General features: G+C 33.2%; 1 protein-coding gene across 1 annotated transcript; it reads left to right on the plus strand.

The window, feature by feature from the left end:
* Positions 1-3,809: 3,809 nt before the first annotated feature.
* Positions 3,810-24,967, plus strand: HELRODRAFT_62499 (hypothetical protein; the record flags this gene model as incomplete). The annotated part of the gene is made up of 11 exons (XM_009010554.1): positions 3,810-3,928; positions 4,688-4,773; positions 7,530-7,647; positions 8,421-8,506; positions 10,367-10,440; positions 11,267-11,302; positions 17,620-17,800; positions 17,867-18,046; positions 18,109-18,216; positions 21,417-21,602; positions 24,735-24,967. Coding segments are annotated over 11 exons (1,407 nt in total), but the record flags the coding sequence as incomplete, so codon positions are not given.
* Between the last annotated feature and the right edge of the window lie 488 nt (positions 24,968-25,455).

A 25,455-nucleotide genomic window follows, 5' to 3' on the forward strand; every position in this document is an offset into this window, starting at 1 on the left:
TTCGTCAGCAAGCCCGCTTTGATGGCATTAGTTCATTCATTTGTCCACTCACGTTTGGACTACTGCAACAGCCTACTGTATGGTGTTTCAGCGAATGAAATTGCACTGTTGCAATCTGTACAGAATAGAGCAGCTAAAGTAGTAATGGGTGGACGAAAGTATGATCACGTGACTCCATTGATTAAGGATTTGCACTGGTTGGTAATTGAAAAGAGGATTGTTTTTAAAATTTGCTTATTGATGTTCAAGTGTTTAAATGGTTTGGCACCACGATATCTGACGGAGATGTTTACACTCAAAGATATGACTGCTCAGAATTTTGTCTTGAGATCAAACGATCAGAATTACTTAACAGATTGGGTGTCAAAATTGAAGATTGGGTCTCGTAACTTTGCTGTATGTGGTACGAAAATATGAAACAGTCTTCCATGCGTCATTCGTCGACCAGGGATGTCACTGTTGCAGTTTAGGAGAGAATTGAAAACACACCTGTATTGAAGATTAATTGAAGTTGGAATAGTATGTTGCATGTTGCTTTTGTTGTTTATGAATGTAGCTTATCGATAAAGGAACATTCATTTGTTTTATGCTGTTTTTTTTTATTTACGTTTTAATTATATAATTGAGTTGTCGAGTACGTAATGTATGTGGGTGTTTTATGATGGGATGTGCTTACGTTGAATGTGTTTTGGATGTGAGGAGAGGTGTGTGTTTCGTGTGTTTTTAATAAATTGAATCGATTTATAATTATTGTGCTGGTGGTTGGGTATTTATCTGTTGGTTGTTCTGAATTATATGTTATCGTGCATCTTCTGAGCGTAATTGTGTGTGATCGGTGTGGATAAAGTGTGGATGATTGTATCTATGATTTGGTTTAAAATGGTTGCTGTTTGGTTCTTATATGGTTGTTACATGACTTAGAGTGATTGGGTGTGGTCGAGAGTATGTGTGCATCTGTGCATGAATTTAAATGATTTATCTGTTTTGTTTTAGTTCTTTTTACAATGTATACTTATGTTTATTTTCGAAATATTTATGTTTTTGTTTGATCACTTAAATGGACATAAATTTTTTTTTTGGTTATGTTGGATAGCGACTTTGGGTAGTTCTATAAAAGTCGCTATACAAGTTTTCTTATAATAATAATAATAATAAATAATAATATATCCGTTTTGTTATTATCTATACCATTTATTCGAGGCATGTTACGTGCTGTTCTATATATAGGAAGTATAGAAGCAGTATAGAAGAAGTATAGGAAAAGTATAAGAAAGTTGTAGAAGAAGTATAGGAGAATTAAAGAAGAAGTGTAAAAAAGTATATGAGAAGTATAGAAGTATAGAGAAAAATAGGAGAAGTATAAGAAAGTATAGAAAAATAATAGAAGTATAGAAGAAGTATAGAAAAAGTATAGGAGAAGTATAAGAAGGTATAGAAAAAGTATAGGAGAAGTATAGGAAAAGTATAGAAGTATAGGAAAAGTATAGAAAAAGTATAGGAAAATATAGAAGTACAGGAGAAGTATAGAATATATGCAGAATATATATATATATATATATATATATACCAGCATATATATATATATACCAGCATATATATATATATATATATATATATATATATATATATACCAGCATATATATATATATATACCAGCATATATAACAATCGGACGCTTTTAGTGTTAAGGTAGGAGTGCATCAAGGATCAGTGTTATCACCGTTTCTGTTTGCAATTGTGATGGATGTTGTGTGTGGAAACATAATGGAGGGGTTGTTATTTGAGATTTTGTATGCAGATGATTTAGTCTTGATGGCTGGTAGCATGGAAGAATTGCAGTTAAAATTTGACAGATGGAAAAGTGTTATTGAAAAGAAGGGGTTACAAGTTAATATTGGTAAGACAAAGATAATGGTGAGTGGGGAAGGTGGGGAGCGAGTGATAAGTAAAATAGACCCCTGTGGGATATGTGACAGGAGAGTGAAGGCTAACTCGGTATTGTGTATAGGATGTCAGAAATGGGTGCATAAGAGATGTAGTGGTGTGAGGGGAGCACTGAAAAAGGTGGAAGGCACGTTCAAATGTAAAAAATGTGTTCATGGTGTGATTAATAGGACGGACGCAAGGACGGGGTTGAGTGGTGGTATTGAAAGAGTAGAAAGCTTTGTTTACTTAGGGGATAAGCTGAACGCGGATGGAGGATGTTTGAGCGCAGTTACGGCTAGAGTTCGTGTGGGATGGATGAAATTTAGGGAACTGGGTGGGGTATTGTGTGGAAATAAATGGTCAGTGAAAATGAAAGGGAGGGTATATAAAGCATGTGTGAGAACAGCGATGGTATATGGTGGTGAAACTTGGGTGTTGAGGAGAGAGGAGGAAAGTGTACTGCAGAGGGCTGAAAGAACTATGGTGAGGATGATGTGTGGGGTTAAAGGGAAGGATAGGAGGAGTAGTACAGAGCTGATGTCAATGATGGGACTGAATGAGGACATTGTGACATTGATAAGGAGATCGAGATTGCAGTGGTATAGACATGTGTTGAGAAGGGATGAAAGGGTCGGGATTAGGCGAGCGTTGGAGTTCGAGGTTGAAGGAGTGGTAGAAAGGGGTCGTCCGCGATTGGGGTGAAGAGAGCAGGTGGAGAAGGACAGGGTGAAAGCGGGGTTGCGTGATACTGAGGCGAGTGACAGATGTGGATGGCGTCGAGGAGTATTTCGGTTTCATCATAGGTAGCCAAACGGCAACCCCCGATCTGGGGGAAAATATCGTCTAAACGTGTGTTGTTGTTGTTGTATATATAACAATCAGGGGAATTTCAGAGCGCTATTAAATACAGTACAGAATGTACAAGATCCGCCACTGAATGTATATGTATTAATACATATACATTCAGTGGCGGATCTTGGGGTAAGGCCGGAGAGACCATCACCCAGTTGTGAGCAGTATATTTATTAAAAGAACTCAGCTTTTAGAACACCATTTTATATCAAAAAAGGTCGCCAGCCTAATTTTGGCAGCGCTACCACAAATCTTGGCCCCCTGTCCAAATTTGAAAAAAAAATTAAACTTTTAAACATTTTTAAAATTTTGGTTCCCCCGTCAAAGTTGTCTAGATCCGCCACTGTCTGATGTATATGTAAAACATGAACAATACCTTCAAGAGGCGCCTTGAGACTGACCGTATGTCAGATTTTTTTATCAATGGTTATCGAACCTTGTTTGCTGCGTACAATTGGTGAGGCTTTAACCTATGCAAAACTACTTATTTCGAAACATGTTTGGATACTGAAAATATAATGTTTCACGTGAGTGAGAATGTTCGACTTTGTGAAATATATTTATTTACTAGTGTATCAAACTCAATAGCCACAATTTTTTGTACTTTATTTTTTGCAGTGAGCAGTGAGCAGGCTTTAAGAGCAACATTCTCAAAGACTTCTTGCATTTTATTAAAAGTTTACATATTGGTTTTCTGCAAAATTTCTTTTTGTCCGAGATAATAAGTTGAAAGTCCTACCTTGATTGTTTTTTCCTTTGTAGCTCTATCGTTTATTTCAGAAATGCTAATTAGTTGGCTAATAACTTTTTTAACAAAATGAGTTTTTTTAAATGTTTAGTTATTGGAGTATGGCAGTTAATGAAAATGAAAGGTATTAAGTTTATTTATTTTAAAAATATGTCAATTGAATATCATTTTCTAAGTTATTTACAATAATAACTGGCGTTGCTTTATTTAGATGTTTTGCTCAATGTTCATTAATTTTTTTGTATTATAAAAATTGCAAATTTTTTTTTATGCATTTATTTCAGGTTTTTACCATTTATTGAACTCCGAACACTTTAGTATATTCAAACAAGAGCATGCCAATATATATCAAGACATGTGTCAGCCCATTACTAATTATTTTATCAATTCATCTCATAACACGTTAGACTTATGTTATTTTATAACATAAAGCTTGAAATTTAATAATTTTGAAAGATTAGTTAATATTTTTTAACCATGTTGATATTTTTCTTATTAGCTGGCAATAGTAACTGATTTTATATATTTACAGCACATAGTATATTTATAACACGGCATTACGGTCAATAAGTTGAGATTTGGCGAATGGTAATGTTTTGACAGTTCGTTTTCCATTTTCGCTCAAATAGGCTTATTTATTTTACAGTTTTACATACTCAGTATACAGTTTGCTCGGTAAACTTTTTTTCATTAAAACGATTTTAGTTTTTAGTTTAACATATCTTAAAAGTGTTCTTTTCGTCACCACATTTATCTTCCACTTTCTGGTGGGATTGTTTGAAGTTTTGATAAATGAACTCTTAATAAAAACCACTTTATTATTATTGTACTTTTGTGACTTTATCATCATTTATCAGAAATGCTGATGCCATTTTTCAACTGCCATTTTTTAAAATAAATATATTTATTTCCAAACTAATTTTTTATTGCTTATTTTGTTGTAATTTGTATTGATTGGGACTAATAAATAGGCACTCTGAGTGTGTTCTGATTTTGTTTTTTGTTGTGATGGTGTCTCGTGGATTTTTAGGATTTTTTCACCAGAATAAAAGAAAATAAACGTTAAAGTTGGGAAAACGTCACCATTAATTTTTAGATTTTGTTTGAAACTTCATTTACTCATAAAATTTTTATTAAATTTGATTAATTTAAACATTGCAGTTATTTAGAGGGAGACCAGTTCAACAGTTACAGCAAAGTTGAATGCTATATTAATGCATTGACATCTGGTTGCAGATGCGTAGAAAGTAAGTTTAATGGTTTTTATACTATATATATATATATATATATATATATATATATATATATATATTTGCACACATATATAGTCATTCATTCGGCTCCCTATGCATAGCTTCAGAGGCGCTTGTTTCCTTTTGGAAAAAGTTCTAGATTCCTTCTGTCACTAAAAATGTGCCTCAAATTTTTTGCGCAACGTTAATTGAAAAGTTGTTGATTAATGTATGGAGGAATGTGTAGATGGAAGAACACACGAATAACTTTTTTACGGAAGGAAACAGTGGAGTTAAGGCGGTCACGTTGTTCGTTGTGAGCGATAATAAGCTTGAGTCGTTCCGTTGGCTTGAGCTTTCCGGTTGGCAGTGAAACTTTAGCACATTGACAATTAAATTCAATTAACTTATTTTAAACAAAATACATTCCGAAACTATTTCCACAGCCAGGGATAGCCAAAAAGCAACGCCCGTACACGAACGTCTACAAGCCATAGACATCGCAACGCATAGACTCACACCTATAATGTATGAGTATTCATGTGTATATATATATATATATATATATATATGTATATATATATATATATATATATATAATGTATAGGTATGAGTATGTATATGATGTGTACGTATGTATGTTTACACGTGTACGGCTTTTCTAAACTTGACCAAAGAACAAAGCCAAGGCTCTTCTTAGTGAAGCCAAATTACCGGAAGACAAACAGGTTTTTTTTAAAGAGTCGTGGGACCTGTAGGAAGGTGGAAGAAAATAAAGTTTATCAGAAAAACAAAGGATTCAATTAACATTGGTTTGTTAAAAGTTAGGTCAAATTTTTCAATATTTGACATAGCTCATGAATTGATTTTGGATGGATTGGATATTTTTGTGTTCGGTCATCAAGTAATTTTTCAGTTAAATTTTCAATGCCGTCTGGCTTTAGCCACGTTGGTCGTTTGAGACTGTAAAATCCTTTACATGGTGGCTTAATTATATTTTTTTGCTTCATTTTTAATGCCAAATAAATTAACCTTTAAAGGTTAAAGGCCATTCTTTATTGGCTATGTTTGAGACTATAGCGTTAAAATTTATTACAAATAATAAAGATTTTGTTTTGTTGTATACAGATCTGGTTCAGCGTTGGTTAACACTCTGTTTTTAAAAATCTTATGAATGCTTTTCAAAATATTTCAGTTTCAAATTCAAATATTTTACTTGGTGGTTTTTATTTAATTTCCCACTTGCACGAATTGATGATCAAAATACTATTCGTTTGCTTGAAATTTTTGAATCAAATAAATAAGCCGAAGCATATTCTTAGTGGTATACTTGATCTTATTGTCAGTTCCATGATTTTCCTATCCCAGTTAGCAAAATTTTCCCCAAGTTGGCCTTCTCGGGTCATAATTTAATTCAAGTTCAAATATTTCAGATTTGTCGGATTTTTTGCCGCGTTTGACTCTGTTGATCATAGCATTTTGCTACAGAGATTGATTCATGATTTTAGGTTATCGGGTTCTGAGATTGCTTGGTTAAGAATATCCATGGGGAAGAACAGAACAGGTTTTTTTTTGTAAAATTAGTTTGTTAAATACAAATCTGGTTTTATTTTGCGTACTACAGGGTTGATCATTTTTGAATGATCGAGTCATTTGGTTTTAAATATGGCTTTGCAGATGAAATTCAAAAGATTATAAAAGGTAAATCTTAGTCAAACAACTCACTTAAGTTAAACTAATGTAAATCTCAGTTTTTTTCTGTTGGTGCCTGGCAACAACTGTCAGAAATTTGCATAGATTCAGTCGTGATACGAAATGAAAATATTTAATTTAGTCAAAAGGGTACAAACTTGGGGTGTAATTTTTGAAACGAAACTAACGATGAATAAGCAGTGTCAGGAGTGATAATTGTTCGTAGAATAAAGCTTTAAAGTGAGCATCTTTTCAGAGCCATTGTCAACTGTTTGTACCATTTTCTGTTATGATTTTTTGGCATAAAATCTAACTCCATATTTTCTAGTTTCGGTCAAGGTTTTCTTTTCTGTTAAATGATATGGTCTTTTTTGTTTCGTGAGCCAAGTTCTACAATCCTGATATTTTTACATCAAATCAACGGCTGATTTTCTCACATATATTGCCTACGGTGACTTTTGCCAGCAGAAGATACAGACTCCGGTAGGTGTTTGGCATATGTAGCGTCATCAGCTTTGGAATCTATTTTATCTGGACCTGTGATCAAATCTACCGAAATCCTGCGTCGTGCTGGTTTAGATGATATAAAGGACGAATGCCGGCAACACCGTCTGCGGTGGTCTGGTCATGTCAAACGAAGTGGGAATAGTGCCATAACTTCTCTTGCAGATGTTGAAGTACCTGGCACACGTCCAAAAGGCCGTTCAAAGATGTCCTGGTCGCAAACAATCGAGCAAGACATGAAAGCTCTAAATTTAAATAAAATGGATACAACTGATCGTCTAATTTGGCGCCCAAAGTTGATGGCAAAGAAAACAACGTCCTACCTCTGGGAAACCGGGTCTCTGGACGCAAAACGAAGATTGATTGATTGATTGTGATCAAACACAGATTTGGCTTTTACTATTGTCCGCCCGCATATTCTACATTTACATCTTTCCCGATGTTGTTGCCCGTTTCTCACTGCAAAAAATTACGTCTTTTAATTTTAAATGTTTATATTTTTATGTTCTTAAATTTTTAATTTTATCTTCATATTTCACATTTGATGTAAAAGAGCATTTGAACTTTTATTTCAGTAGACGCTTGGGATGGCGTTAATGAACCTGTTGTATGCCATGGATTTGCTTACACAACAAAATTACTTTTTTCTGATGTCATTGCTGCTATTAACAGTTACGCTTTTCAAACATCCAAGTAAAATATATTTTCCATATTTTGGCGCTTATTTTTAGCATAATGATTTCTTTACATTCAACTGTTGTTATGCATGCATTTAATGCTAAAAGCAAATCCTAAAAGTTTAATTTTAAAGCTCTGCTTCAATTCTTACTGTTCAGTTGTATAAAAAAAATTGTATTATGAGGTGTTATAGAATAGCAAACCAACTTTTTTAATCTTGCCTGTGTTAACAATATGTGAAAAATTTATTTATCTTCAGAGAGACTAATAAAGACTAATGAAAACTTAAGAGAGAGGTAAACTGACGGAGTAGAAAGATAGTTGGTGACATTGTAAAGTGACGTGCGTTTGAGGTAACGGAATCGCTTTGAATTGTTTGAATTTATCAAAGTTCAATCATAAGTTTTTTGCTTCTTTATCAAGTTGTTTGGTTTAGTACGCAAAAAGATAAAAGAAAGTCTATCTTAATAAATATTGTATAAAAGCAGTTGGTCATGACAGTAGAAATTATGAAAGGAGTGAGCGAGTGTGAAAAAATTTAATTTGTTAAATAAGTATAAGCTTAATATGATCATAATTATGTGGACGAGTGACATACAGAGTACATGAATGTGGAGAATTTGTGTGTTGATAAATATGGACCTCGTTAGAAATGGATTATATAATAAAAAATGTTTTAGAGAGTTTCAAGAGAGGGGACTGAACGTTAAAATAATAAATTTGCTAGAGAATTTTAAATTAGTGGACTAATAATGAAAAATTTGTAAATAAAATTCTCGTTTTACCAGATGCCCTGTAATTATATCTATTGAAAATCACTGTGGGATTGAACAACAGATAAAAATGGCCAAAATTATGCGAAATACATTTAAAGGTTTCATTATCACAATATTTTTCATTATTTTACAGTATCTATTCTTGTGGCATGTTACTTGAAATTTATATTATGATTTTAAAAGTTTTTATTTAATTTAAAATTTCAACAGTATGTTAATCACATATGTAATCATAATCAGACGAGCATTTTAGGCAACTTTATTTTTAAGTAAGTTTGGCCAGTTCTTCATTTAGTTGCTTTTCTTCGAGATTTTGACGAGTTTTTTCTTTATTTGTCGTCCGATAAATGGAATTCAACACTTTTGGTGGTTATTATGATGACGATGATGGTGACAATCTTGATGAACACCGCAAATAATGTTAACACGTTAACATAAGCAAATTTGATTTTACAAATACTTATACAAATGTTAGCCAGCTTATCTCCTTCCATACGAAGACATTAGCCTATAACGCGTTATTGACTTTCCTTAATAGTTTCGTTGATTGGGATCGGGTCAATTGTCTTTTAGAGTTCTGAGTTTGTCATATGAGCCTCGGTTTGATAGATTTCCAACATGACCCTATAACACTTTCTGGTGAAGATGACAAGCGTAAGCGTCAACGATTCGCAGCCGTAAAGCTGCATTGATATGCATGCAGCGTTGAATAGTTGCATTTTCAATTTTAGTTTTTCTTTTGATACCAACATACTTTTAAATTAGCTGGGCGTCAAGCGATTTGATTTTTAACAAATTTTTATTGTAAAAGATTCCAGATATTTGAGGTTTTAAGCTATTGCGATTTTGTTATTATTAATTTCTATTTTTAAGTATTTTATGGGTCATTGTGTAATCTATACTAGGTGCGTTATTACTATTTAGAAACCTGACTGCAAAGTCTCATGTAATGTTACCTACTGGAATACTTTGGATGTCTACAACTGATTATGAGAAGTGCACTTTTGAATTGCTATTGTTGAGTAAGGTTAAAAGATAGTTGACCATTTTTTAAAAAAGTTCTGGTTTCTAGTTTGGACTATCTCCATGGTTCTATCCACTTTTGGTCTTTTCCTTTATGAAATTTCAAGTTTTTCAATGATCGTGTTGATTGTTTACTTGCTCTGGAACATTATGTTTCGAGTTGATGTATGCTTCATCGTCAGATTCAGAAACTTGCGGGTTAGCTAAAACATTAGAAATACCATATTGCGTGGCGTTGTTATTGCTCATTAAACCAGCTCGAATGCCGTTTGTCGAAACTCAGACTCGTAAGCCACTTAACGTTTTATGTAATTATACGATGCTGCATACAGGCCCGGTTTCAAGCGTTGGCAACTGCTTAGAGCAGTTTTATTCTGGGGTGGCAATTTTAATTTTTTTTCATTATATATTGTATAACATGCAGACTACATTAAAATATCTAAAAACATTAATAAATGAACAAATATTAGATGATATTTTTAGGTCAAGTTAAATTTTTTTGCGTGTCGAATAATTATCTACTTATTTGTCTATTTCCTATCTACTATAACACCATCTACTTGTTTGTCTATAACTTATCCAGCCTACGACCATCTACTTAAAACTCGCTTATGTTCATAGGTCTCCAAGTCTAGGTTATGTCTTGCGCAATATTTTATTCAAGCTCCCTTCCTAACAATTAACCTTTGTCTCTTGAGTTACTGATAGTGAACATTATCGTTTGTTGCAGCAATTAATTTATCTGTATTTTGTTGTGCCAGAAAAAGATTTTTAAACAGTTTTTGATGAAATAATTTTTTAGATATTTTAGGACATTTCAAATATTTTTTGTGTCTTTACTCTACAGGTAAAAAAACGCTTAAAAAATGACCCAAAAAAATAGGTAGCATAATAAAAATTCAATTTAATTCGAAATTTATCTTTTATAAATACAGAGAAACTTTATACTGAGCAACTGATAGAAAAATGTCCTTGTCCATCCGATCTGATGGGGAAAATAATCATCAAAGTTTGTTCACGTTCATTATTTATTTCTTAAATATAATGTTATACCAACTAACTGAATGCAAAAAGCAAATTAAGTACAATTGAATAAGCTTATTATGTATGCTATCACAAAATTACCACCGTCAATCGCTGATCATTTAAAATATATATTTTGTTATATGACCATTCCAGGGGGCCAACCTCTTGTAATCATTCACCAAATTTTTCAGCTCTCACTTTAATGCATTACAAGTTTTTACTTATATATATATATATATATATATATATATATATATATATATATATATATATATATATATTACATTTCTCAATACTTCTAAGCAAATTCTTGACGTCATTATTTATTTTATTAAAATTAGAATAATATACAGTTTTCCAATTCATTCGCGTGTGTATAGGACCTATTTCGATCATCTTCAGCACTTGTATATATTTACAAAAAGAACAACAATAAAATATACTGATAAAACCAATGGTATCGATGAAGACACTGAAAAAAGTAACACCGACCAAAGTGTATCAAGTAAATGATACCAATAAAATTTGCAAAATAAAACATTACACCGAAGCAATAAAACATAACATTCAAAGCAATTAGTAAAGAAGATAGTAAAATTATTAAAGTCACTTATGACAATAAATGCTAATCACAGGAACATAGGTCTGGGTTATACAAATTCCCTATCCTATATAAACTGCAAAAAATACTGATGATGATCGAAAAATCAAAATAAATCCTACACACTCGAGAATGAATTGGAAGACTATATATTATTCACTTTAATAAAATAAATAATGACGACAAGAATTTGGTTGGAAATATTGAGAAATGTAACAAAAAACTATCCAACGCTAAAAATTCGGTACATTTCATAAATTACTGCATTAATTATGGTCTTTTACCAGTATATATATATATATGTATTATATATATATTATATATATATATAAATATATATATATATATATATATTGGATTAAGACTGTCAGAAATGCAATAATTGATAAAAATCACAGCATTTCGGCGTTAGTTAACTTCCAATCTAACGTTTCGATTTTTCTGACGGTTGATCGTAAATCATTTTCAAGTTTCTTTAGTTCAAAACCAAAGTTTTTGTTTTATGATATTATATTATGACTTAATATTATGTTGAATATATTGGTATGACGACGACCAACTGGCGCTATAAAGAATCACATGAAAGAGAAACACAAAACTAAAATTACTAGACAAATCTTAGACCACAATGTTGAAATCTTACATTACAATAATAACCATTATAATTTACGACTAGCAGAATCCAATACTCATAGAACAAAGACTTCCGATTATAAATATTCAGCAACGGGCAACTGGAATTCTTTCTATCAATAAATTTAGAAACAGGAATTATCAATAATAAAACGAATTATAATAAAATAATTATAATATAATAATAAAACAATTATAATTAACGATGTCGAAGATTGGAAAGCTAAGTATTCACTTTAAACAAACAAGGAATCAACAAAGTATAGTAGAGGCAAATATATATATATATTTGAGCATCTGGGCACAAACACAACATATCAATTTGAACACAGAAGATGGTATAGGAATACCGAAAAAAGCTTTTCTGTTCTATCATGCATAAAATAAACAAAAATTTTAATTTTAAACTAAAGAAACTTGAGAGTGATTTACGATCAACCGTTAAAAAAATCGAAAAGTTAAATTGGAAGTTAACGCCGAACATGCTGTAATTTTCATCAATAATTGTGTGTGTGTGTGTGTGTGTATATATATATATATATATATATATATATATATATATATATATATATATATATATATATATATGTATATATATATATATATATATCAAATCAAATATTGTATTTATATAGCGCCAATTATAATTGCTTCTCATCAGCGTTCTCCTCGTATGAAGCATGTTGAAAGCGAAGCCATCATTGGTTGAGATCACTAGGAGTTATCAAATAGGTATGTCTTTAGACGTTTTCTAAACTCAGCTAATGATAACCCGGATATACGTAGTTCGATAGGTAGGCTGTTCTAAAAAATAGGCCCAGCAACTGCAAAATCTGCTGTTTTCAGATTCCGATCTCTAACATACAGCGTGTTTGAATCAGTAGACCTTAGACGCCCAAGTGATGACATAGTTGAAACTCGAATACACTTATCTTCTAAATATTTCGGAGCCAGACCATTCAAAATATTTTAAATACCATTACACCCAACTTGAACATGATTCTTTGTTTAACACGCAGCTAATGCAGCTCCTTTAAAATTGGTGATGCATGATCAAATTTTAATTTGCGATATATCATTCTAGCAGCCTGATTCTGAACCATCTGAAGTTTAGACAACAGTTTATCAGCTATGCCATATAGAAGACTGTTACAACAATCCAATCTATAGTTGACGAAAGCATGTACTAATAGAGTCATTGTATCTCTATCTACCGATTTTGTGACTTGACGTAATTGACATAGTTGGAACATACATTTTTTAACCAATAGACTGACTTGTGGACCCATTGTCATATGGTAGTCCATCACAATTTCCAAATTGGTAATCGTTTTACTATATATATATTACGGAAATTTATATACAGCGTTTTTTAGTTGTTGAAACTCAAAAGCGCTACTGAATCATAGACAAATAAGACGGACGTTCATTGTGCAAAGAAATAAGTTTTAAGCTGACTTCGAAATTGTAAATATGGTAGGTTAGGGTCACGTAAGTAAGGAGGTAAGCTATTCCAAACAACCAGGCCAAGAACCACAAAGTTACGGGAACTGGTCGCTAACTTTGTAGTCAGGATAATAATAAGTTGTGCTCAGTTGATTGAAAAGAATATTTTGAAAAATGAGATTTGTATGATTCCAATCTATCAATGAGATAGGGAGGTGCTGCATTATTGACACATTTAAACATCAAAACTGCTAACTTGTAGGAAACACGTTTCTCAACCCTCAACCAGTGCAAATTTTTCAACATGATCGAACCACGAGCCACCCAAAACCAGCTCGGCCGCACGATTCTGTATTGACTGGAGCTTTGAAAAAGACCTTTTGGTGACACCATATAAAAGGCCATTGCAACAGTCTGGAAAAAACGAAAGAGGAAATCAAACTTTGAAAAACAGACATGTTTAGTGATTTTTTGACATTGCGTAATAAACGCAGTTGGTTCGAGCAGACCCTCACTAAATTATTAATATGTAAATCCATCTTTAGGTTTGAGTCAATAACAACTCCAAGACTACGGACAGATGTGGAAAATTCAATGGTGTCATTGCCAATACAGATTGGTGAAATTTTGACCTTTGACAGCTGTTGCCATAAACCAACCGTTAATATTTGTGTCTTAGATTGATTTAACTTTAACTGTTTCATACTCATCCAAGAGTTAATTTCGATAAGACAATCAATCAGTCTATTCAGAGAAGCGTCAATCGAATCAACATTACAAGATACCAATAACTGAATATCATTAGAAAAGGCGTGGGAGCTGAACTCATATTTTTGAATAATATCAAAAACATCAGCAATGTACATAAGAAACAACAGTGGTCCTAACACAGATCCCTGGGGGACACCAAAAGATAGTTTGTTTACGTCAGAGAGAGTGTTGTAAGAAACCAGCTGAGTGCGGCCTAAAAGATAGGAAGAGAACCATGATAAGACTGAATCAGAGAGAAAAAAATTTGTGGAGAGTTTATACATGAGACGTGTATGATCGACACAATCAAATGATCAAATGCAGCACCCATATCAAGTAATGCCAAAAAAGAAACGCATTGACTGTCAATTGAAGAAAACAACTGGGAGAAAATATCAATGAGTGCAGCTTCTGTGGAAAAATATTGGCGATAGCCGGATTGGTTCTTTGGTAACAAATTGTTTTTGTTTAAATGCTGTATCAATTGTTTGATAACAACTCGTGTAATGACTTTAGAAATGATTGAAAGATTAGAGATAGGACGGTAATTTGATAAAACGTTGTCGTCCAAATATATATATATATATATATATATATATATATATATATATAGTGTGTGTGTGTTTGTGAGTTTGTGTGTGTGTGTGTTTCTAACCAATGATGGACTTGGCATGTTTATTGATCTCAGAAAAGCTTTTAATCTTATTGATCACACTCTTCTCTAACGTAAACTTGAAGCGCTTGGATTTCGTGGTAAATCCCACACATTATGTCTTATCTACTCAATAGATACCAGTATATAAGAGTTAATGATATAAATTCCCAAGAAATCTTGGTACCTAAAGGTGTCCCACAAGGGCTCTTGCTTTTTTATATTAATGACTTGTTCTCTATTAAAACCATATTTAAAATTATTCTTTATGCTGATGACGCTAGCTTTTTTAATCAACTAAATCACTCCTGAAGGATATGGATTTACTCAATTATAATCTAAAACTTATTGCTTACCGGTTTTATACTAATAAACTAAAAATTAATTATCAAAAATGTAACTACATGTTTATTGGTCCGAGAATCCTAACCAATACTTATGGTCCCTTAAACCTTCGTTTGAATAATTATTTAATGGAGAGGACTTTCAGTACTAAATTTTTGGGTTTAATTATCTTAGGTAACTTTTCTTGGGCTGAACGTATTGATTCTATTTCTTCTAAAATAAACAAAACTTTAGGTTTCCTTTACATAATAAGATACATACTTTATAAAACTATTTTAATTTTGCTGTACAATGCATTTGTTTTTCCACTTTCATTTGATTAATGCCAACCGGTAGAATTCATACAATACCGTCCCCTGTATTTATATATATACATATGTTTAGTTCATTCTTGATGTTGATTGCAATATATACATATATGTATATAAATATTTATATATAAGTGTTGATAAATATCACTGCATTTTTGGCTTGGATCAGTTTCTGGTTCAATTATATATATATATATATATATATATATATATATTAATATATATATATATATACATATATATATGTGGGCAGATTGCATATGTGTTAGTGACCAGTTAGTGACGCATAAGATAAACGTCATATGTTGTCTACCAACGTTCAAAATGGCAACGATTTGAATTTTGGAACTACGAGGTCACCGTGGTTTAATGCTCGCAGCCGACCTCTGTATTGAGTTTCTGAAACAGGTTGGATCTTATTCCTCAGATAGTTTAGATCATCTCCGGCCAAACAATCAAACGAGTAAAGCTAACTTGAATGTTATTCTTTCTTGCATATGGATCCAGTATAGCTCATCTTTGATGTATTAAAATATTGGATCGAATTTCGAGAGGGATCGAACATCATCTTGCAGCGACGGGTTGATTCCATACATCATAACATTGCAGAATCGATCCTATTGCAGACGAAGCTGCAGACAAGAGCTTTTGCTGACACAGCTGTCAGATATCGTCTTACAGCCCTTAGTCTGTGTAGTTGGAAAAAACATCGCCTGCAAAGTTGATTTACTTTTGGTTTCATCAAGAAATCTGGATTCAACACAACACCGAGACTCGTTACTGGATTTTATTAATCATCTACCTAACCAACCAAATGTACTAAGTTTATTTAATTTAGTTTAAATTTATTGGCTGTCATCCATTGGCCAACTGCATTAACTGTATTTGTGACGACTGTGGACAGATGATAAGATGAAATTATTATTAATAGAATAAAATATAAATTTTCTAAAAATATCTGTCTCCCTTTACAACACTGTTGTTCAATCTTATTATTTATAGTACGCAACAGTCCTTCCACGCATATGCAGGTTATCGAGAAAATTCAAAAACATCGTATCAGAATTCTGCTGAGATTAAAAAATTCGATAAAACCATTTATCTTTTCAGTCTAACTGAAGCAAAAAATATAGATCACAAATTTTTCAATATTATCAGCTAACAGCAGCCTATTCTTTGATAATCCAGCGCAATTTTAAGCTTCAACAAAATCATCCAACATCACGTGAATCCTACTGAAAAACTTTAATGAAGCTTCCATTGTTTTTATTTTTCTAATGTCAGAACTAACATAAATTTTAATAGTTCTTTGAGGAATATTTTGAAACTTTCTAACAAATTACTATAAGGAATCATGCCATAAAATAATCTTAGATATTTTAAAAAGCGATTAACAGTTTTTATCAATAATTTATGACTGACTACTTTCAAAGGACACTTCACGTACATTGTAATGCAAGCATGTTTTTTTTTTTCTGTATTGTTATTTAACTGATTCTGTTTTTTAACCGTTTGTATTTCTTATATGATCTCATTTGCATATTATTTTTGATTTTTGTAGCTCTACGCACGCGTGTATGCTCTTCAGTCTTTAATAAAATTTAAATTGAATGGAATAATCTATATTGTCGACTCCATTTCGTATATTTTGGTCCGTAAATTATGAGAAAATAAGTTATAAGGTTGAAAAAGAAAATAAATTACCAGAAAAAAAATATTAGAAAGTAATTTGTAAGTAAAAAAAAACAGTGCTTATTTTTTTCAAGCTATTACAACGTTTGGCAAATGAAAGAATTTGTATGTCTAATTTTATCAATGCTTTTGTGAATTTAAATGTCCGTTTAGCATGTTTAATGTTCCTTTTTTGTCATGCAAACTTATTTGGTCATAAAACGAAAAATTCCCTATTTAATTAGCACTTTTTTAGTGATTAGGAGAAAATGAGTGTAAATCGCCATATTGAACAAGTACAAAAAACACGAAGCCTTTGTTAAAACTGGACTATACCGTACGCGATAACTAATACATTGAGCAATTCAAAAGCGGATTGCACGGATGTTCAATTTTAACAAGCAGCCTAATATCACTTTTATTTAAAATTTACTTCTTTTCTGTAAACGTTACTGTGTATTTTACATTTCTACTAGTCATTTTTTGCAAGAAATTGATCATAGTTTATTTAGTTTACCATTCTCTGCGAACTGATCAGATTAAACTGATAATGTTAATATTTTTTAATAATTTCCTCTCCAACTTCATAATCTCCGGCCCAACTAATTATTTTCATATTTTACTTTATTCTTTTATTTTAAACCTGCCAGTATACTTGTGTTACTTTATAATTTATGGTTTTCAATGTTAACTTATCACAAAATCATATCATATTGTGTAAGGTATAATTTTTTTCTATTCTATCGTTTTTAGTGTAAAAAAAACATTGCGAAGGAAGCGTCAGAAGATATGTTCGATGATTCTGAATTTGATTTCAATTCTGCGAACGTACCCTCCAAAGGAAATGCATCAAAAATTTCAGCTGAGTTATCTGATTTAGTTACCATATGTCAGTCAACGAGCTTCACCAGTTTCAACCATTCTGCTTCCCACCGTAAATTTGTGATTTGCATGTTATCAAATATTATTTCCATGAAAATAATTAAATTTATTTTTAAAGATTCTTTCCAAAATATTTGTTCTTTTGATGAAAACAAAGCTTTGGAACTGGCTCAAACTGATCTGAACGGTTTTATAAAGCACAATATGACAGTGATGTCGAGGACCTATCCGTCGGGCACCAGGTTGAAGTCCAGTAATTATGATCCAATGCCGCTCTGGATGGCTGGTTGCCACATAGGTTTTTAAAATGTAATTTCATTAGAAACTAATTAAAAGTTTTGTTAATGAAAAACACATCAGTTTCGTTGAACTATCAAACGCCTTCTCAGCCTATGTATATTAACAAAGGCATGTTCAATGATAATGGCAACTGCGGTTTTCTTCTGAAGCCTCAATTTTTAAGGAAAGGTTTGTCAAGGCACATTTTAAAATTATTATGGTTTAAACTTATATACAGGAATTACTGTTTTTATGATTTACTTACCTTTTCCATCGATTTATATTTCTACATTTTATATATTATTTTAATTTTCATCCGTCAGAAGAGGAACTAGTTAACGTTGTGAATATTTTTCGAAGTTCGTCAACTAACATAGAGATCATGGTAAGTATTGGGTTGTTCAATAGAAACATGATATTTATTTTTCTAGGCTTTTGCAATGATTCCAAATCAACAACCTTATTTGTAGAAATACTCTTTTTAGACATTAGTTACTTTGAGCCGTTCGAACATAGAGCTTTGTCATAAATCTAATAAAGGAAATAAATAAATGAACGTTAAGATATAGCATCGTTTTGTTACCATAACTAACTAATTATAACAATATTTTGTTATAGTTTAATTATTTTAACAATTTTGATCAACTCATCTCAGACACAATTGGATTTTATTTTTGTTAACAATTAAATGTTGAATCATAATTATTGACTTTCGGTATAACACCTAGATGATGGTTGCTATTAGTTGTTTTTACATAGCCAGCCGGATCTGCCGAAAGCCTTTTTTTAGATTCAGGTGACGCCTCGGCCTCGACTTGAATATATCTTGTTACAGTTTGGTAAGATGCGCTAAATATCTAAGATTCGTACTAAATCACCAATTCTAAAAACTACAACTACCTACTGTGGATTGCAACTGATGTACTAAAAATTTCTGATTTACAGTATTTTCGATCTCAACAACGGGAATTAAATTTTTCAGTGCCAATACCAATTTCGATCATTGGTACTAAATTATTTTTCGAGTCCCAATAATTTTTTTATATGTTCTATGCAAATATTTTTCATTCATCTATTGTCATATGTATCACGTGTGTGTCATCTATTATCATGCGTTTTATGTAATCGTGTGTGCGTGTTTGTGTGTGTTTGTGTGAGTGTGTGAACCACCGAAGCACCTTTCCACACACTCACAGGCAAGCCATACATGCAAATTGGCGGTTTAACCGTGGGCTTCTTGTTCAGACCTCAACAGAAACTTCGGAGTTTAAGAAACTTCATTCCTTGTCAGCTAAAGTGACATATCCCTTGCACGGGTTTCAAACAATTTGAATAACAAAATAATTGGCTTTCCTATTAGTGGCTGCGTAGCTGAAATCTTGTCTCTGCCTGCAAGACTTGGTGAACACAACTTAGAATCACTGAAACAATGAGATTCAAAACACGCAACCACCTAAAACAATTGAAAACTATAAAATAAGATGCCTTTAGCGACAATCATCTTTCAACTACAGCATAATTGACAATGCATTAAATAACGCAGACTCCCTGAAGGCAGCGATGGTTAACACAAAAAACAAACGAATAGAAACATTACAGCCATGTTGAAGCGCTTCAAAATCAAGAGGTATTAATCAAATCAATTAAAAAACACATACAAGCCTTTCAAATTTGTCGATGGTCGATTTCACTAGAAGAGATCTTCTCTCTGATTAACTTGAAAGTATCTAATTCAACAGCTAACAACTAACTTAAACCTTTTTAGATGGGATGAAGTAAAAAGCCAATTGTGTCCTCTTTGTAAAGCCAATCTGACCAATAAACATGTTTTATCCAATTGTGGATCAGTTGCAGCTTTGGCTCGATATACGAAGAGGCATAAAAATTTGTTAACGTTAATTGTTATTTCATTAAAGCTTCATGAATAACCAGATTGCGTTATTTATGCTGATGTGAACATTGAAGTCGAACTTAACGTTCAATATCAACTATATTTGACAGCGCCAAGAAGTTGCCATCGTATACGGAAATACCTCGAGGTTCTTGAATCAAACCAATTTGGCCAATTCAAAGGCTTACAAGGTCAACAAATATGAAGACACTCTTAGGGCAAGCCTTAATGATAGCTTCAAACAACGTAATCTATTTATAAAAACTTTGAAATATCGCCAATTGGTCATTTTAATAAATTCATTTTGTATTTTTTAAATATTTCATGGGCAGATTCTTCTATAAAAGAGTTAATTTTGTCAGCAATAACTTCATCATACAATATATACTAAGACGTTTGAGTTGATTTGGGCTTTTTTGAACCCTTTATACTTGTCTTTATTAATGAGTAAAGAGTTTTAATTGCTATCATTGACAATGGCACATTATTTTTGTTGTTATTAATATTATTTTATTGTTCTAAAAATTTATTACTTTTTCACTTAACATTTTATTAACTCTATATTATTGATTTTATTATTGACAATTTTTATTTCTTTCATTGTGTTTTATGATATTTGATTGAATAAAAGAAGTTTTCCCATCAGTATTGTTATGACCGTGCTACCGAACGTACTAGATTTTAGCGTATTCTAGAATGTTCTAGTGACTGGAGCATTCTAGAGTATGCTAGAATCGGACCATCTAGAAGAATCTAGAAACGACGCTTGCGAAGAGTATATAAGCGCACGTCGCAAGAAGATTAGCGATTAGTGAAATTCGTGATTTTGTAAATTCGTGACTCTGTGATTTTGTGAATAGCGATTCGGTGAATTATTTAAAGCGATATTTGATTTGTTTTGTTGACGTTGTCATAGCGATAGATTTTGAACAATTTAAAAGTTAATTGTTGTGTTAATTTGAATTTGCTAGAAATAAACGATTAGTTGATTTCTTCTGTAAATAAAGTTTAATAACTAATAACTGTTTGGAGTATTTTATTCAATCGAAGATTTGAACCCGTCGCATCGTAAATCGGTTACAACAGCGAGTATTATAATATTGGTGTCAGAAGTGGGATCTTCGACTAGCGAATTACTACTCATAGAAAAAGAACACGATGTCCAAACTGTGTGGTTTGAACGTAGTTCAGCTACGAGAAGAACTACAGAAACGAAGCCTTGTCACAAGTGGCAACAAAGAAGTACTAGTAGCACGTCTGAAAGAAGCTCTCATTGACGAAGGTCAGAACCCAGACGAATTCAAGTTTGATGGTGCTGACGAAGACAATGAAATTAGCACAGGCACGTTTACAACCGCTAAAATGTTGGAACTTCTGCTTAGTATGTCAACTGAAATAAAACAACAGTCCGAACGACAGACAGAGGAGTTAAAACAGATCAAAGAACAGTCCGAACAACAGTCCGAACGACAGACAGAGGAGTTAAAACAAATCAAAGAACAGTCCGAACGACAGTCCGAACGACAGACAGAAGAGTTAAAACAGCAGATCAAGGAACAGTCCGAACGACAGACAGAGGAGTTAAAACAGATCAAGGACCAGCTAAAACTCGTAAAATTGGAAGTGGCAGAACAGATTGAAGAACAGTCAACAAGAATAGAAATGATCGAGCAGAAACTTGATCGTCAGACCGTTGAGGTCGATCATAAGATAGACAAATTGAAGCGAGAATTGGAGCAATCCAAAAAAATGGCCATGCCGTTAGATCACGCATCCAGAAGAACTTTGAAGGTACCAGAATTTGACGGAGAGATGTCCTGGAACGTTTATAAAACCTAGTTCGAAGCAGCGGCAACTAGTAACTGTTGGAACGGAAAAGAACGAGCAACAGCACTGATACTGGCCCTGCGAGGTTCAGCAGCAGAGGTTCTTCAGACGATTCCGGCGGAGAACCACTTCAACTATGAAGTTCTGATTAGCGCGTTGGATTTACGTTATGGTGAAGAACACATGAAACAGATTTATCGGTTTCAGCTTAGAAACAGAACGCAACGATCTGGTGAATCCATTCAGCAGCTGGCACAAGATATCGAACGATTGACATTGCTGTCGTATCCGACATCAGATCCCGAGCATAGAGACGAAACTGCCCTGGATACGTTTATCAAAGTCCTTTGTGATTCGGAACTCAAGCAATCCCTTCTCTTGTCAGATAAACGAAAACTCAAGGATGCCGTTGCGCACAGTCTTACTTTTGAATCGGCAAAGCAGGTATCAAAAAGTGACGTACGTCTACGCCAAGTACATGAAGAATGCTCTTGCCAGAAGGTGGTTGTGAAACGCGAACCTCAACAGCATGGTGTACCCCAATGCTGGATTTGTGGTGAAAAAGGCCATCTACGTCGTGATTGTAAACACCGCCTAGAAGATAACTACTGCCGAAATTGCGCGACAAGATGGCGCAAAAGAAGAGAAGATGATCCTGTATCACGATCGGGGCGGAAAAGCTAATAAGAGCCAACTTTGTGGGGCAGAGGTTGGCTAGTAGAATTGACGCCCCCAGTACCGTAATTAACGTTTCCAGACTACATCGAAATCGAAACGACCTATGGCTGAACGGAAAAGTTGATCAACGAGAATGTGTAATTACAGTCGACACCGGAGCAACAAAATCGATTGTAAGATCTGATTTGGTACCCAATCTGAAGAAAGAGACTTCTAACAAATACATCCTTCGAACAGCTACCGGAGGAACAGCACCAGTCTATGGAAAGATTCTCCGTACTGTTCAGCTAGGCGACTTGTTATTCGAAGGTTCATTCTTAGTCGCGGATATCATCGACGAATGCAAAATAGGTGTCGACTTTCTGACAAAATGTGGGTTCAAAATTGACTTAGATAAACGCATTCTTAGATGGAGAAATACAGAAGTGATAATGGGGATAGCGACGAAAAATGCATTCGAGTGACAGTCGATTGTGACATAGAACTACCTCAATCATCTGAAAACATCGTATGGGGCAAGTTGAATTGCGATCCGAGGGGCCACCAGTTCTATTTGATGGAGCCAACCTCAACGACAAATGTACAGAACGCGGTCATTGGAAAATGCCTGTAGAAGCGAACAAAAATGGTCTTATCCCTGTCAGAATAATGAATACCGCTAAACACACTATTAAAATTAAAAAAGGCGAGGAAATAGGTAATTGCCAATCAATAAATTTGGTGAAATCATTAGATATGGAGCAACAGGAAAAGGTTCTACCAACTGACAAAGGTAGACTCAAAGAACTTACCAAAAATCTACTGGATGAACTCAATTTGTATCAAGAAGACCGTCTAAAAGCCGAGGCGTTGATTGCTGATTTTACAGAATACGTGGATAATCTTCGACAGCGATTAAACCATATCCACCGTTACGTACGCCTTAAAATTATGAAAAACACGGAGGCGGCCAAAACCAGATACGACTTGGAAGGAAGCAGTGGCGGTTTTGCTGTCGACGAGTTAGTTTGGCTGTACAACCCACAGCGAAAGAAAGGACGTTCTCCAAAGCTCCAGCGAGGGTGGAAAGGACCTTATCAAGTCATCACCCGCTTGAATGACGTCGACTACCGTATTCAGGAATATCAGAAGCCGAGAGCAAGAATGAAGATAGTTCATTTGGATAGACTGGCTCCGTACCATGCGGACACTGGAACGAAAGCTGTTCGGGACGAACAGAACTAAGAAGGGGGTAATGTTATAACCGTGCTACCGAACGTACTAGATTTTAGCGTATTCTAGAATGTTCTAGTGACTGGAGCATTCTAGAGTATGCTAGAATCGGACCATCTAGAAGAATCTAGAAACGACGCTTGCGAAGAGTATATAAGCGCACGTCGCAAGAAGATTAGCGATTAGTGAAATTCGTGATTTTGTAAATTCGTGACTCTGTGATTTTGTGAATAGCGATTCGGTGAATTATTTAAAGCGATATTTGATTTGTTTTGTTGACGTTGTCATAGCGATAGATTTTGAACAATTTAAAAGTTAATTGTTGTGTTAATTTGAATTTGCTAGAAATAAACGATTAGTTGATTTCTTCTGTAAATAAAGTTTAATAACTAATAACTGTTTGGAGTATTTTATTCAATCGAAGATTTGAACCCGTCGCATCGTAAATCGGTTACAACAGCGAGTATTATAACAGTATCATTGTTAATGTCATTATTTTTTTTTTATTTATTATTTTAATGATACTGTTGACAATTAGGAAGTAGCATGAATAACGTCGGTTTAACGTCGAAATAGATCTATCTTCAATAATTTTAATAAAATGTTTGTTAATAAAAATAAAGTTTCAATTTTAAAATTTTAAACAGGAATATAAGTTGATAAACACCAATAAATCTGTGGAATTTATTTTATATTGTCAATAATTCGGTCTTCTACCAGCATGCATTATATATAATATTTGTTTGTGATTTTTCTAAATTTTATTAGTTTTCGTACTTTAAAATTGTTTTGCATTGAAATCAAAATTCTCTCGTTGCGGTATTTTGCAAATATAAAAAATATTTAATATTCATGAAGCATATTTTTCATTAATAATAAAATTAATAATTACTAATTTTAGATTCTAGATGGTTATATGTTGCCTAAAAAACCCAAGGACTCAGAAAATAGCATACTCGATCCTTATGTTCAGGTGAAGGTCGTTGGCACACCCGAGGATTGTTCTTGCCAGAAAACACCGATCATCATGAATAACGGCAAGTTTCAGTATTGGTATAATGATTGATTTTATTTTAATTGCCATCACTGACATTACTAGGTTTCAATCCCACATGGAATTTCAAAATGAAATTTCAAATAATGTGTCCTGAATTAGCAATGTTCTTGTTTGAAGTATACGATTATGAAAATTTAGGCAAAGATGTCCTTGTAGCTCAATATTCAATACGTCTAACGAACATCGCTCGTGGTATGGCTTATTTTTTTCGAAACTTTGTGCATTTTTACAAAAATGTATTTTTACATATAACCAAAATTAAACGAAAATTATAGATTTTTCAAACTAGCCAAATTATTATTTTTTCTTTATTACCTTTTACATACGCAAAAATGTTTATATATCGTACTATTGTACTATCGCGTATTGTTATGTTCGCGCAATTGATTGTCATGATTGTTAATGATGGGTTTTGGACAGAGAGCATTCGGACCACGCCATCCTGTTACATGGTACTTCTACCACCTGAGCTAACCCGCACTTGTTAACGAAGAGAAAGGCAATTATCGAATGATGTTGAAGATGATGACGAAGACGTAAATGAAGGTTTTGAAAATATTAGAGAAGTTGGCTACGACAAAGAAACTTTTGACAGGCAATGGGACTACTACTCAGATTCTGATGCCAGCTACTCGCCTGCTTTCATTTCTAATGCTTTTCATTACTATCGTAATGGTGAAGATGATGGCGAAGTGGACGGTGAAGATTTTGAGAATAGTATAGAAGTTGGCAGTGACAAAGACATGGAAACTTTTGATATGCA

Source organism: Helobdella robusta (genome assembly GCF_000326865.2).
Source record: "Helobdella robusta unplaced genomic scaffold HELROscaffold_1, whole genome shotgun sequence".
Lineage (NCBI taxonomy): Eukaryota > Metazoa > Annelida > Clitellata > Rhynchobdellida > Glossiphoniidae > Helobdella > Helobdella robusta.